This window comes from Muscardinus avellanarius, assembly GCF_963383645.1.
Source record: "Muscardinus avellanarius genome assembly, chromosome: 1".
Taxonomy (NCBI): Eukaryota; Metazoa; Chordata; class Mammalia; order Rodentia; family Gliridae; genus Muscardinus; species Muscardinus avellanarius.
Window position 1 is genome coordinate 182942992 of NC_137786.1, and position 16683 is coordinate 182959674.

The following is a 16683-nucleotide window of genomic DNA, read 5'->3' on the forward strand; positions in this document are numbered from 1 at the left end:
TCTGAGCTATACCCCAGCCCTTTTAATTTTTTTTGTTTTGAAACAGGATCTTGTAATGTATAAAGTCTTGTTTTGTTGCTAAGCCTGGTCTGGAACTGTGATCCTCCTGTCTCAGCCTTCCAAATACTGGTGTTATAGGCATCTACCATCACACCTGATTCCTTTAGGGTTTTTTGAACTGGGGCATTACACTTCTGAGCTTCACCCCCAGCCCTTTTTATTTTATTTTATTTTATTTGTTTTGAAACAGGATCTTGCTTGCTAAGATGCTGAGAGTAGTATACTACCTCCCAAGTACTAGGATTATAGGTATATGTCACCATACCTGTCCCTGTGCTCTTAAGTTTTAAGGTATTCTTTTCAAGCAAATATCTCCATTGTTTAAGTTAATCTTCATGTCAAATTTCTATTATTTATAACAATTCTAGCATATCCAAGTTTTTCTAATTACTCTACATAGGGCAGAATACTGTGATACAAAGAACATTGTAGGTTTCATAAGAACTTCCAATTAAATGACAGGTAAAATATTTTTTTATAGTAGAACTTTTTTTTACCCTAATACTTTCTGGAGAGATCAAATAAAAAGAGTGAAAATAATAGCAAATCTGATGATGATTTCTTTGCCTTTCTATTATGCAGATGGCAGGGCTCTGGTGCAACAGGCTTTGGCGGTGAGGAATTATGGACATAAAGGCTAAAGTCTGGCTTTGAGTGTAATGGCTACAACCCCTGTGTAGCCTCGGCAGACCCTACCCCATCGGGCAGAAGCAGAGGTGGTAAAGCCAGTGTGGAGAGTTACCGGTCACACCAATGACACAGCACTTTACAAATAGAAAGTGCAACAAGCAAGTGTTCTCTCAACACTAATTTTAGGCCAGCTGCTTGGTTACACAGGCAGACTCATCAGGCAGCCTTCTGAGGATCTGAGAGCCAGAGCCAGAGTCCTGTTATATATGTTCCTTGCTTTATGTTAGTTGCAAATATGTAATCGGTGCCATTTGCTAGTTTGCAGTGTTGTAATTCATTTTACTGGCAGCCCTTGGGTTTCTTAGAGTTAAGGCAGCCATGTGCTCTGTTTACCTGGCTCAATACCTTCATAATGATATGGCCCCTGCAGGCCAAAGTTAATGCTCCTTAATCCTTACAATTTTTACCATGAGCCAGTGCTAAGAGACCATCGTGTCTGCCCTAAGAGTAAAATGTAGGAATGGTTCTAAATTATAACCTCCGGTAGGATAGTGCTCTTTGGCTTGTGGTCACTAATGGGAATTATTATAATGGCTTCAGCCCTGGATACAGACATTGCTGTGAACCCAAGGTCATTTGGCAGCTTCATAAGAACCACAGAATATGAGAGCCACATCCAGGTCCTTTAGGTCTGAAGATGAAGACTGTAGAGGGGCAGCAACTTACTCGTGGTCACAAAATATAAATGGTGCAAAGATGGGCCTCCGTCTCCTCCTTGGAATATGCAAGCTCTTTCTCATAGTACTGTGTAAATTGGGCAGTTGATGCCATATGAAGCATTGCCATAGATAGAAGCCCTGAGTGCATCTTTCTCCTGCTGAAGTCTTTTGACCATGTAGCCAGATGACCTGGGTTTGATCTCAGTAACTGTCAAGTGGTTATAGGTAGGACTTGGCTCACTGCTCACCTCTGACGTCTTCATCTGTTCATTCTGCTATAACAGATTGCCATGGGCAAAGTGACTTATAAACAACAAGAAATGTATTTCTCACAGTTCTGGAAGCTTGAAAGTCTAAAACCAAAGCACCAGTAGATTCTGTGTCTGCTAAGGGCCTGCTTCTTGGTCCACAGAGACCATCTTCTCACCATGTCCTCCCATGGTGGAAGAAGAGAGGAAACTCTGGCACTAATCCCATTTCCGCTCAAAGGCTCCATCTCCTAATACTATCACATTGGGGGTTAGGATTTCAACATAAGGATTTTGAAGGGACACAACTACTCAGTCCATGCCATTATATTCATAGTCTCCCAAAGTCTTTGCCCTTCCCTTGCAGTATTACATTTATTAAATCCACAAAGTCTTCAAAGTTTAACATGTTCCATCAGTTCCAAAGTCTCATCTAAGTATCATCACATCAAATATGGGTTAAGACTCAAGGTATTGTGGCTTTTCCAGTTGTGAACTTGTGAAAGCAAACAAGTTCTTTGCTTCTAGAATACAATGGTGAGACATGGCATTGGACTGATGTTTCCATTCCCAAAACGAAAAAGAAGAGTCAGAAGTTCCTATCAGTCCAAACTTCAAGGCAAGCTTTATGAGATCTTAAGCTCTAAAAATAGCCCTCTTGGGCTCAGCACTCTTCCCTTCAGGCTCATGGGGCTGAGGTCTTGCCTTTTGGACCCACTGAGCAGTGACCCCTCCTCCTGGACACATGAGGCTGTGGCCCTGCTTTTCCTGCTCTGCCAAATGTGAGCTGATGCTCCAGGGTTCTGCCCTGCACCCCACACCTGCACTCTGAGTAGTCCTACTCCTGTGGCTGTGGGTAGTGGTGTCTGACCTGTTGAAAGCAAGGCTCTGACCCCCCTTTTGAAATCAGTGAGGTAGATCTGATGATCTTTGAGTATTGTTCAGGGTCATTCTTCCCTGTTTTGAAGAACCAGGCATGTTTCCAGTTAAATAGCCTGAGGGTCTTGTCCTATGAAATCCCACTCTGTCAGCCTTTCTTTGCTCCTTTCCATTTCCCCCTCAGCTCACTGTAAGTGTTCCAGCGGGGGCAGCTCTTTCCCCTCAGCTCACTGTAAGTGTGCCAGCTGGGGCAGCTCGTTGAGTCTGTGCTTCACATTCATATTGATCTACTCATGCAAGGTTCGTGTGGTCATCTACTTAGTGTTCTCTTTCCATCATGCTTTCTCATTTTTGTTTCTCACAAAATGGATATGCTGAGAATGTTCCAAATCTTTAAGTTCTAGTTCCTTTTTGTTTAACGTGTGTGTGTGTGTGTGTGTGTGTGTGTGTGTGTGTGTGTATTACTGAGGACTTGGAGAATTCTGCCTTTGAACTATACCCCATCCCTATTTTATTTTTCATTTTGAAACAGGGTCTCACTAAGTTGCTGTTGGCCTCGCTAAGTTCCTGAGGCTGGTCTCAAATCTGTGAGCCTGCTGTCTCAGCCTCCCCGGTATTGAGATTACAAGTATGAGCCAACATGCCTGACTAGAACTTCATCTTAAAGTGACTTTTATCTTATCTAATTTTATTTTCACCAGTCAAGAGGAGCCACACTGTCAACATTTTACTTAGAAATAACTTCAGTTAAATATCTAGTTTTGTTGCTCACAAGTTTTACCTTCTACAGAAGAGTAGAACATGAACACAGTTCTACCAAGTCCTTTGCTACTTTATAAGTAGGAACATCTTTCCTCCAGTTTCACATTTCTTGTTCCTCATTGCCCTCTGAGACCTCATCAGACTATTCCTTACCATCCATAATTCTACCAACAATCTTTTCATGTTTACTTAGTATTCTCTAAGAGATTGGGGCTCTCTCTACCCCTCTCCTCTTTTATTTTAGAGTCTCACTAGCATCCCCCTAATGGTCCATTCAGTGTAGATATTTTCAAGCATCCATCTCAGAATTCTTCCACTATGTACCCATTACCTAGTTCCAAAACTGCTTCCATGTTTTTAGGTACTCATGATAGCAGCAATGCCCACTTCTTAATATCAACCTCTTGTCTTAGCCCTATGAAAAACCTTCTCTGAATCCTAGATTTGGTTATGTGCCTCTGACTTCTGGGCTCTAGGAGTACTCAGTGGATAATGACTAGCACTATTGAAACTGTCCTGACTAGCAGTTTCTTGAGGGAAAGCACTAGTTTCATTTGTTTTGTGGCCTTGTTTAGTTCTTAGCAAACATCAGTTGCACAATGGGAATTCCTTCTCTTTTCCTGAGTAATTCAGTTCAATAGTACTGACTGAGCACCTAATATTTGCTGGATGCCAGCCTACTGCATAAAGCTGCTGGAGGCCTCATCATTTAAAAACCAAACCATCGCCGGGCATGGTGGCCAATGCTTGTAATCCCTGTGCTTGGGAGGCTGAGACAGGAGGATCACACAGGTTTGAAGCCAGCCTCAGCTGGCTTAAGAGAGCCTGTTTCCAAATAAAATATAAAATAGGTCTGAGAGTGTAGCCCGTAGGTAGAAGGCCCCTGGGCTCCATCCCCAGTACCACCAAAATAAATAAATAAATAAACAAACAAAATTAAAAACCAAACCATCACTTACTGGCAGTAAAACTAAGTGTAGCAATGGGAAGATTCATTCTGAGATACTTCATGGAAATACAAAAAAAACAGTAACTTATGTTTATAGAGCACCAGTACCTTTCTAAGCACTCTTTACAACCTCCAATGTTACTATGACAAAAGAAAATACAGGGAAATTTATCCAAGATTACACAATTAATGTTAAAATGCAGATCTTAATCGTGTTACTTGAGAATCTGTGTTCATAACTACTATGGTGCCTACAGAGTAATTATACAGCAGTATCTCTGCTATAACACATTTCCCAGACAACTTAAGTTCAATCATTTCAACACTAAAGCATCTAATTTTAGCCTTAAATCTGTTGCATACTTCTTATCCAAGATGCTCTGGGTCACCATTCAGAAGATGCTTTGCAGCTTACTGAAGTGTCTAGGGAGCTAAGTTCGCCTTCCCTGGATAACTCTAGAATACTGTGAAGTTTAAATTCAACAATCCTTTGCTTCCTTTATCTTTTCCTCTTACTCTTTCTCCCTTCTCTCTACTTTTATTTGAATAGACTTTATTTTAGATTATATTTCTGTTCACAACAATATTATTATCTTTTTAGGCTGCAAAAGTAAGACTTCATTATATAAAGTGTTTTTTTTAAATAATGAAAACAATACTAAATGAAGGCTTTGTAATCACACGAAAGGGATGTGAATGAGGGAATGGAATATACTGGAGGATCCCTAAAGTTTATTTTTTATATACTTTAATTGTGCATTGCAGTTATACATAACAGTGAGCTTCATTGTGATACAAACATACATGCACACAGCTCATGGTATATTTCCCTCCACATCCTACTCACTACTACTCCATCCTCCTTGTATGTTTTAGCCAAATCTGTAGTAATGGCATTATGTCTTTCTGAAATCTTATTTGAACTCTTTCCTAAGGTTTATCCCAATACAATGTTTCCTCATTGGTTCAGTTCCCTGAAACATTTTAATAGGCACCATCAGAGATTTCTGGTCTTGCCTGCTTCCTCTATCTAATTATATTACCACTTTCCCTGCAAGGCACCATGATATCCTCGAGTCCTCCAGAGCCTGATCTTGTAACAAAATTTCCTAGTTTTATCTGTGCAGGACCCCAACACACAGTTGTATTTGGATCAGGAAAACATTGTGTTCTGAACACATGTATGTGTCATATGTATGTATAAATATGACCATGTACTCGATCGGATTTATTCAGTGTCATCTTTGGGCCATCTACATAAGATTTATTTGCGATTTGAGATGCTTGTAGAAAACGGAGATGCTGAACCTCACCCAAGACCTATTAAATAAGAATGTCTTAAGGTTGGAGTTAAGAATCAACATTTCCCTTTACCAAAGCATGTTTTATATTTGCCTTTTATTAGGAAATTGTGAAATATATTAAAAACTAAGGAAAGTAATATAATATGCTCCACATATTCAAAACGCAATTTCAATAATTAGCAAGTCATGGTCAGTGTTGTTTCATCTGTTATTTAAAGCAATTTCAGACATCTTATCACTTGAGTATTTCCATATGTGTCTATAAAACATAACCATGATATGATTATCATGCCTAAATGTTATTAACAATCATCTCTAGTATCATTAGATTTCCAGTTCAGTTTTCCATGTTTCTTAACTGTATAGTGGTTTTAGATGCTTAATCATATAACTGCTCCAGGTTGGATTGATTTTTCTTCTGGGCCTGTTGCTCAGCTGGAACTCTGTGTCACTGTTCTTCTGAGTTGAGTGCAGTTTGTCTTACATATTGTGTCTTCTTTGGTCTCATTTTAATCTCTTCAGTCACCCTCAAGTAACTTCCTATGTTAAGCAAGTGGAAAGTTGTCTTTTTCACTTCATGGAGATCTAAAGATTGCTTTTGCAACCCTCACAATCATTGGTAGCATGTTGGGTAGGGAATTCTAAGTCAAACTTTTTTTTTCCTAGAAGTTTGCAAAAGTTATTCTGTTATCTACTGTTTCTGATAAGAAGTTCAGTGCCAGTATGGCTCTGATTTGCTTGTATTTTTATGATCTTTGTCTCTTATGTTTTGTATTTTCTCTGATATTGATTCTTTGAAACTTCACAATCATGTGTCTAATGTATTACTATTTTATTGTTAGTGATTGGTGGACCCTGTCAATATGTCCTTCTGTTCTAGGGAATGAACATTTTTACCTTTGATGATTTTTGCCTTCATTTTCTCTGCCCTAATCTTGCAACTTTTAATATTAGACATTCTAGGTAAATAAAATACATCCCATAGCTTTAGTTTAAACTTCCAGAATCTTGGGGGATGGTGAAGTTGTTCTTTTGGTTCACATTTAGTCAGGCTTCTTTTTTTAATTTAAAAAAAATTTTTAAATAGCGCCGGGCGTGGTTGCGCACGCTTGTAATCCCTGTGCTTAGGAGGTGGAGACAGGAGGATCGCGCAGGTTCGAAGCCAGCCGCTCTGGCTTAAGAGACCCTGTTTCAAATTGGTCTGGGAGTGTAGCCCGGAGGTAGAAGGGCTTCCAAGAACCCCAGTACCACAAAAAAAATTTTTTTTAAATAAATTTTTATTGGTGCATTATAGTCATACTTCTTAATAGGATTAAAAAAAAACTTGAGATATACATGCATATATCACCCAATCAGCCCTTACCCAATCCCTAACCCCTACCCTCTCTCTCCCTCCTCCCCATGCTTGGTTTCCTGATTAACTCTGATATGTTTGTTTAAGTAAATTTGCTTTAAAGAATTTCCCTCTCCCCCCATCTCCTCAGATAGGTCACTTTAATTGCTTCTCTGTAGGATATGCTCAGGTTTCTTGACTTTACCTCTATTGACTACTTTTGTTTGTTTGTTTAAGCAGTTGTGTTTTTTTATTTCTAGATCAGATGGGATCTCAAGGATGTCTGTTTCTGGTTACTGCTGCAGCCATACTTCTTACTGTTAGCTGTGATTCTATAAAGCTCAGTACACAAATTAATTTGCCTTGTGCATTAATTTGTTTCTTGTCAGGGGCCATTTATTCTGATGGCTCAGCTTGGTTGACCTCTTTCGAGCTGCAGATTTGCTCCATTGGTCTCATTACTTTTAATGTCCATTCATGTGTTCTTTCTGGTCCTTCACAGTTTAAGGGACAGCTACTGTTTCTCAGTATATGCAGTGTGCGGGTATTCAGGATTTTCACTCACTGGCCAATAATCGTTGCCATCCCCAAACAAGTACACTCTTTGAGGTTTACAGGAATCCCCTTGAATGGTATGTGTCCAGCTAGAGTGTCACAGAGTCCAGAGGTGCCAGATTGTGGTGGCTGGTATGCAGGAGCACTGCTGTAGTACCTCCTGTGCTATGGGGAAAATGGCACTCTTAATTGCAGGGCATTCTATTCCATACCTCTTCCCTGGGAAAGCAAGAAAACGACTCCACACAGATCTTGGTACAGTTTTATTCACCATCCCCCCTTACCCATGCAGTGGCACCTCCAGGGATCTGTATCAGAACTAGTATACAATTTTCCTCCTTTAATCTCTGGATCACCATCTTGTTATTAATCCTTGAATGATAGGACCAATCATGCTGTTTCTAGTCTTTAGAAAAATGTTATCATTTTATTATCACTGTTGTTTAATATGAAATACATGTAAATACTAGAGTATATATATGATGATCATATATCATTTAAAGATTAATAATAAAACAAATAACCACATACCTACCACCTAACTTAAATAACTTCTATCTTTCTAAATAAAACTATCCTGTGATTCTAAGCTGCTCCCCTCTCTCTAGCTCTCTCTCTAGCTCTCTCTCACTCTCCCTCTCTCTTCCTTTGCTAAGGTCATAGGTCTGAGATGGGGAGTATGGCCTTTGTGACTCTTACTTCTTTCTGACAAAAGGGAGAAAATCACAAATATGTTGTGACTAGAGGGTATACTGAGCTATTTGTAATGAAATCCCAGATGATTACACCTTGTGGCTGGTGTGGCAGAGTAGGCCGTCATTAGTTTCTCTTGGCAAGTATTCCCTGGCTCACTCCTAACTCACCTGGCATCCTAATGTGAATAAGACAAATCAGAAATATTTTTATAACTATATGCACAAAATCTCTGTAAAACTATGAATGTAACTAGCACCTCTCAGTGGTTTATAATGTTGTATAGACTACCACTTAAACAACCCTAACCCAGGTGGCCATAGGGCTCCTCCAATGAGCTTCATCATTTACTCAACGCCTGCCATGTGCCAGGAACTGTGTAAGATGCTTAGCACTGGCTCCCCCATGATGCGAACTGTGAGCAATCTGGCTTGAGTACATAAGCTGTAAATCAACTAACAAGCGTAGTTGTTCTTGAGCTGACTTAGGGGCCCTGTGGTTACTAAGAAAAATGGCCAGGGCTTTGAATTATTTGGCATATTGTCTATGCCATGCTGAATCCTGAGAAGCCATGTTGTATTAAGCTGATGAGTTCAGAGCTCATGTGGGATTCTTAAGTCCAGGGTGACCATATGTCCTAGTTTATACTGGACAATCCTGGTTAAGTATCTTATTCCCATGTAGTTATTAAAAGTGTCCTAGCTTTGGACAGTAAATTATATGGTCATGCATATTAGTCAACTTCTTTGCTATGGCAACAAATCCCTTCAAAAGCTCAGTGACTTAAAACACCAGATATTTAGATTTTGCTTATGGCTTTGTGAGTCATTTGCAACTCTGCCTCAGCCTGTGGGTCAGGTTTAAATTTATTCCTCATTCTGGACTTTGGGCCTATGCCACATGTCTTCTTATGGTACATAGACAGGCTAGAAGATGAGCTCTAATCTGAAAGCTTTTCTGGTCCTCTGATCTGAGTTGGGATGAGCCATATCCGACCATCTTCATGGCCGAGCAACATCTGAGGACTGGGATTTATGCTGGTCCCTGGGAGGGAAGAGTGACATTTTTTTTCAGTACTAAGGGTGGAACCCAGGGGCATTCTACCTCCAAGCTACACCCCCAGCCCTATTTTTTATTTATTGTATTGAAACAGGGTCTCACTGAGTTGCAAAGGGCCTCACTAAGTAGCTGAGGCTGTCTGTGAACCTGCGACCCTCCTGTCTCCAGCCTCCCAAATGCTGGGATTATAAGCACTCATGCGCCACCATGCCCAGCTGGTGACTATTTAGAGAACAGTAGTACCTTTTCCACCTCATACTCCTGAACCCCACTGACCCCTAGCCTGCCCCTCTCCCAGCCTTTGTGGGTGGTTTCCTAGTCATGTCTCTGTCAGGAAGTAATGAACAGTTCACAGGGAAGTAGTTTTGTCTCCATTTGGATTACAGTGTGTCTTAAGGGATTTCACCACAGTGTGGAGCCTGTTTTGTTTTAGATATATTGGAGGGGGTAGGAATTGATGTTTTCTTAGGCAGCTTGTTTATCTGAGTCAGGGTCTCTTTCTTTCTTGTGCCCCCAGCGCTATCACCTATCCTAGGAGTTTGTACTAATAAATTTTCCAGCCTTTTGTGTGCCTGGCAGAGCCGAATAGAGTTTGTGGTTGGGGCTGCATGAGTTACAGTGTCTAGTGCCTAGTATAGTTTTGCTCCCACTGAGTGTTCTCTTTGTCCCTCATTCCAGCACCTGGTATTTAATTTTTTGTTTCTTTTTTCTTCCTTCCTTCCTTCCTTCCTTCCTTCCTTCCTTCCTTTCTTTCTTTCTTTTTTTTTTTTTTGGTACTAGGGATTGAACTCAGGGGCATTCTACTTCTGAGCTATACGTACAGCCCTATTTTTATTCTTATTTTGAAACAGGGTCTCACTGAGTTGCAAAGGGCCTCACTAAGTAGCTGAGGCTGTCTGCAAACTGATCCTCCTTTCTCAGCCTCCCAAAGCTGGAATTACAAAAAGTGTGTGCCACCATGCCTGGCTAATTTTTGTTTTTCTTAACATTCCTTCATTTGTCTGTGTTAGGTAGCACTGATGGGCTTTTCCTAAAACAATTCCAGAAATTCTCTAAAGTTACTGGCTCAATGATGAATTGATGATACCCTCCTTTATATTTCCATTTCAGTGGAACTTGAAGAGGCAAAAGGGCCAAAGATTTGAGCTGTGTCAGCCGTGTTGAAAGTGAAACCCATATGTTTTCAGGGATGTAATATGGTCTCATGACAAGGGCCCAGGTTGATTGGGAGGCACAGGTGAGATCTGTCAGATCCATCACTAGTTTGGCAGCTGCCTTTCTCTAGAGAGAAATTGTTTCATGAATAAAAGTGTTATCATTTCATAAGTGTAACCACAGGTCTTCAGAGTCGTCATGTTCTAAAGCACATGGGTGGAGGTCAGCCACTTTGACTCGGTAGGTAAGTGGCCTACAGGAGGGTCCTATGCATGCAGCAATACAACTTGTCATGGACTATAGAATGTTAGTGCTGTTGTGGATAGGTGATTAAGTAATTTTTTATTTTCTCCTTCAGCAGAGTATGAATCTATGTTATGGAGTCTCTCATGAGCCCCATTATATCTCCAAAGCCTAGCACAGAAACCTGGCGCTTAGTGGACTTTAGAAAACTTCAGTGGAAGCAGTGTAAATAATAATGATTGATGATAAAGGCAACACCTTGGGAAAGTTGTTGGAACTCCTGGGTGTAGCAGAGTACAGTAAGGATAGGTTGGGATGTTCTTTAAAGTAATAGTGCCAGAAATGAGTTCAAGTTGATGACTCAGCCTCCCAGGGTCTACTGTAGGATGGAGTGGGGGCCTGGAGGGAGTTGGGCTCTGTTCTGAAAGTTGGGAGCACAGCCATTGGATACTGCTTGGCCATCGTTACCTACAATATCTCCCCACCCTTACCGCTTCAGTGTGTGCTTGTAGATCACCACTATGGCATCTGCATTGACTTTGATGTGGGATTTTTCTGGCTGCTTCAGTTTTGCCTATCTGTGCTGCAGGTATTTAATACCAGGTATTTAATACCCTTTGAGAGCTGTCCTCAAATCAATGAGTGAAGTAGCCCAGGTTCCTCACCTGCTGCTGGGCAGCCTCTGAGATGTGTGCACCCTGCCCCAGCAGGTTTAGCCTAGGGTCACCTGCCATGGTAGCTCTGGCTGCCTTCCCTACTTTTCCTATCTGTATTTTTTCACATTCTCAGTAAACTTGTTTACTCTTAATACTCAGTAAACTTGTTTGCTCTTAAATAACTTGTTTGAGGATTTGCCACTTGGGAAACTCAAACTATGACAATCTGCCCTGACACCTGAGGACCTGACCTCTGGGGAGGTGGGTGTTCCTGAGGCTGCAAAATCCACAAAACACTTGAGCTGCATTTTGTTTAGCCCTTTAAAGGTTAAAACAAAAGTGTGTGTGGTGGGGAAGTGGGGAAGCATACTCTGCTTCCTCTTGTTTTAAAAAGTTGTGACTTAATTCCCAAATTGCAATATATAACTCTGTGAGATGACAGAGTAATCTTTATGGACAGTTGAAAGTGCCCTGCTCAGAAAGCATCAGCAGTTTGTGCTGCATGCAGGGTAGGGTCTCATCCAACTCCCAGGGCATTCCTCTCACCCAGACTTTAACCAGTTTCTTGCTCTCCTCGCCTGCTTATTGATGCTAAACATGTCCTGCATGTTATGTCCCTTCCTCTCTGCTTTTGCTTATTAGACCTCTGGTGTTTGTCTGAATTCTCACCGTCACTGCCCCAGAATGGAGTGTTCCAGCAGCGTCCCCCAGCGTCTCCTGCAGTCAGCTTCTTAGGAATGAGGGGATGGAAGGACCTTCTGCTCGGACTGCACAGAAGGTGTATGTTAGAGGCACCATCACACTGACCTTTGATCTTTGCTTCTTTGCAGATATCTCCGTGAGCCTGCTGACCCTCATGGTCACTGCCTGCGGTCTCGCCCTCTTTGGCGTATCTCTATTCGTGTCTTGGAAGCTCTGCTGGGTTCCGTGGCGAGAACGAGGCCTGTTCTCTGGTGGCAAAGACAACAACCAGGAGCCCCTTAACTACACAGACACAGAGACCAATGAGCAGGAGAACAGCGAGGACTTCCTAGACCCGCCCACACCCTGCCCAGACGCCTCCATGAAGATCAGCCATACCTCCCCTGACATTCCCCTCTCCACTCAGCCCGGAGTCCAGGAGAACTGTGCACATGGAGTGCGTGTGCAGCGCCAAGTCACAGAGCCAACCTCGTCGGCTCGGTCAGTAATGCTCCTTTCTGTTCTGAATGCAAGGCCAGGCCATCCCTGTTCCACTTTCTTGGCAATGATGGCATTGATTAGCCAAGAAGGCTGTAACCTTTCAGATACTCATTCTGTGTCAGAGACATAGGTATGGGGAAAGTGTGTGCTCCATGTACTGAGGTTAACTCCTCAGCTCAGCTTGGTTTTCTACTGAGTCCATGAAAAGTAAGAGTGATCATTGTTAGGACTCTCTGATGTGTCAAGTATGATGTATAAAGTTTATATGTATTATTTTATTATAGCTTATAAATTTGTGTGAGGTGGATACTATTATGCTTTGCCTTTTATAGTAGAAGAAACTTCAGTCAAGGAAATTCAGTAACAAAGTCTTATAGTAGTAAGCACTCCCATCAGGATTTGAACCCTGGTTCGAGCAACACCAAAACTGCGGCTCTTAGCCACTGCTCCCTTCTGCCCTTCTCGCACCACAGAATTTATTCACTGTGCTTCTGACCTAGCCTAGCATCACAGATAGGTTCTCTTCAGACTCCACAATGTTGTTGGGCATCTTTTTTCTTCTCCACTTTAAGGCCCATGGACTACCCTGGAAACAGTCATTCTCTTTCTGTTGTCTGGATGTATTGTGCGTGTAAGCAGTAGAGAAGTGATGTAGGATAGGAATAAAAACCATGTGCTCTGGGGTCTAATGAACTGACTTTACTTACATGTGTAACATTGAACAACGTGTCCATCTCCTCTTCTGTAAAAGCTCACTTGTAATAGCACTGACCTGGAGGTGGATTTGAGAATGAAGTGATAACATGAGCCTGGTGCAGGTCTGCACCTTGTCAGTGATACCATTTTGTTTCTTGTATTATTGTCATCAACATTGTCTTCCAGACAGGCCTCTCCCTAGGCTCAGATTGCACAAAGATGAATTTGCAGCTAAATGGCCTGTTCTAAATCACTGGATATGAAAGCCAAATTTTTGATAAGAGATTTTAGGAAAAGATACATGGAAGCAACTTTTTTTTTAAAAATGAGACTATTTGCTGAGTGACACCTAGAGGAATAGCCATGTGCTATTATTCAGAAAGTATTAACGCAGTCTGGAAGTGTATTTTTTTTAAATCATTCTCTAAAAACAGAAATAAGATTTTACCCTGTTTTATGTTAATCGAGTTTATCCTAGAGGCTCCGCTTATTCATATTAAGTGGGATGGAATATGACAGTTTATAGTTTAATTTTTTTCAGAAACCTGTTTTAGCATCATTTCCAATTCTGAATCAAAGAGAATCAAAGAGCTAAACTTAAAATATTCCTCTGTAAGGAAATGGGTGGTTGTTTGCCATTTGATTTAGAAGAAATCCTCAGATTTTATCACTAGGGTTTCTTTCAGATTTAAGATTTAAATATAACTAGAGCTTTGTTTGATATCGTCATGAGTCCATGCAGCAGTACAGGCTCACAGTAAAATCCTTTTAGTACTTCAAGACCTGGAGACTTGCAGATGAGGTATCCACTGAAATTGTCTTCTGTTCGGTTTTATTCTACATGTAATTTATCTTCTCTGGGTTCCTTCAATATAGGGTGATAAAACTGTTTTCCCTTAGCTGAGCTTTCTGTCATATAATTCTAATAAATTAATAGCAATAATATCACTTTAATTATAATATTATTCTAAACTACATAAATATACTAGTGTTTTAAGAAATATAATTTGTATAAAAGAAAAACATTGCTATCTTTTCCATGATTTGAGAAAATTAGGTAGAAATAAAAAACAGGAGAGCAAAAGAATTATCTCTCTAAAATGCATTTTATACTTAAATTTATTTTGGTTGTGGAGAGATGCAATTAAATTGTCTTTGCTGATGGCCAAAAGCAGGTTTAGTAATAGTTGAACTGCCATTAGAAAACTAAACTCTTTCTAGGTGCATTTGACCTACTACTAAATACCACTTTGCATTGTTATACACTTAAAAATTTTGTACCTAAACTGCTACTGATCTAATTTTATGGGTTCTATCAGGAAATACATATCTTTGTTAGGTAGTATATGTCGCTCTCATTGTTTAGTGATTATGTTGTATTATAACTATACACACACACACACACACACACACACACAGCCCTTTTTACTGACAAAATGGAAAAATGAATGAAAAATTTCCTTCATGCTCCAGAGCATTCTTAACATTTTGTGTATGTGTGTGTGTGTGTCTGTGTGTGTGTGTGTGTGTCTGTGTGTGTGTCTGTGTGTGTGTGTGTGTGTGTGTGTGTGTGTGTGTGTGGTACTGGGTATGGAACCCAGGGGCATTCTACCTCCAAGCTACACCCCCAGCCCATTTTTTTATTCTGTGTGTGTGTGTGTGTGTGCGCGCGCGCGCACGCGCGCTGCTCTTGCATGTGTTACTAGGGGAGGAACCCAGGGACTTTTCTACCTTCAGGCTACACTTACAGACCTATTTTATATTTTATTTTGAAACAGGGTCTCACTGAGTTGTAAAGGGCCTCACTAAGTAGCTGTCTATGAACCTGCGATCCTCCTGTCTCCGCCTCCCCAAGTGCTAGAATTACAAGCATGTGCCACCATGCCTGGCTTAACATTCTTTTTTATTTTATTATTTTTTTTGAGTATATTACTTTATTTTTTTAACTTTATTTTTTTAATTGGTGCACTGTATTCATACATCATAGTGGGATACATATTTTGTAGACATACATGCACACATTGCCCAGTCAGCCCCCACCCGATCCCCACCCCATTCTCTCCCTATCCCTCCCTCCCATGCTTGGCTTAGTGATTGACATCTAGTATTATAGCAATTTATCAAAAATTAAAAATGATAATCTCACATAACAGTTTCATTTGTCTGATACCAAGCTTTTGATGACTTAAAGATAACATTTCAATATTTCTTTTTGCTTTCTTTCTTACCAGAGAATCTATTTTTTCTATTTTTTAGGTGAAACTATCATATATTTATATATTTATTTTTCAGAAAAAAAATCTATCCTAATATGGAATATGGACTCTAGGTACCCACAACGATCTTGAAAAAGAACAAAGCTAGAAGATGTATATTTTCTGATTTCAAACCATATAAAGCTACAATAATTGAAACAGTGTAGTACTATTCTAAAGGCAGATATATAAACCATTGGAGTTAAATAAAAGCCTAGAGCTAAATTCTTCCCTATATTGTCAAGTTATTTTTGACAAGGTTTCCACGAACATTTGGTGGTGGGAATAATAGTCTTTTAACTAAATATTGTTGAAAAATAATAATTACATGGAAAAGAATAAAATTGGACCCTTACCTAATCCCATATACAAGTATTAACTCAAAATAGATAAAAGACCTAAATATAAATCTTAAGACTATAAACTTTTAGGAGAAAATCTGGGTCATAAAACCTCACAACATTGAAATTGGCAGTGATTTCTTGGTTATGATTTCAATGGCACAGGCAACAGAAGAGTATACAAACTCCCTAAAAAATAAAAAACATATTGTATATCCAAAGACAATGTAAACAGAGTTAACAGTTACTAATAGAATGGGATAAAATATTTCCAAATGCTATATCTGAAGGTATATTAATATTCCAACTAGAAATCCTAAAAATTAACAACAATAAAGGCAAACAATACCCTTTAGAGATAGGTAAAAGACTAACATAAATAATGAATCTCCACAGATAACCAATCTTAGTTGTCTGTTGGATGGAAAATCTTGTTTCTCTAGTTCTGGAGTGTGTTACCTATTTCTTCTTTGTAGTTAATCTCTTTGAGTATTTTCTCTAGTGCTGGTTTTGAAGACATAAATTCCTTCAGTTTCTGTTTGTCATGGAAGCTTCTTATTTTTCCATCTAATTTGATAGAAAGTTTTGCTGGGTAGGAAATTTTTGGCTGGAAGTTGTTTTCTTTCAGAATTGGGAATATGTTACTCCAAGCCCTTCTGGCTCTCATAACTTGGTTTGGGAAGTCTAGAGTGATTCTAATTGGTTTGCCTCTGAATGTCACTTGGCCCTTTGCTTTTGTTGCCTTTAAGATTCTCTGCTTGGCTTCCACATTGGTCATTTTGACAATTATGTGGCGTGGGGATCCTCTTCTCCAATCCTGTCTAAAGGGAGTTCTATAAGTTTCCTGGACCTGCGTATCGACCTCTTGCTCTATGTCTGGAAAATTTTCTGCTATTACTTCTTTGAAGAGATTGTTGATCCCTTTGGTTTCACTTTCTTTTCCCTCCTCTATTCCAATTATTCT

The 16683-nt window shown here is 40.0% G+C and overlaps 1 protein-coding gene across 1 annotated transcript in view; it reads left to right on the forward strand.

Annotated features, from left to right (window-relative positions):
• Positions 1-16683, forward strand: part of SYT9 (synaptotagmin 9) — a gene marked incomplete at both ends in the record, with an annotated part of 148960 nt that overhangs the window by 53914 nt on the left and 78363 nt on the right. The window contains one exon of the mRNA XM_080690007.1: positions 12076-12427. Within this exon, the coding sequence (XP_080546133.1) occupies positions 12076-12427 (352 nt within the window). The remainder of the gene's footprint in view (positions 1-12075; positions 12428-16683) is intronic.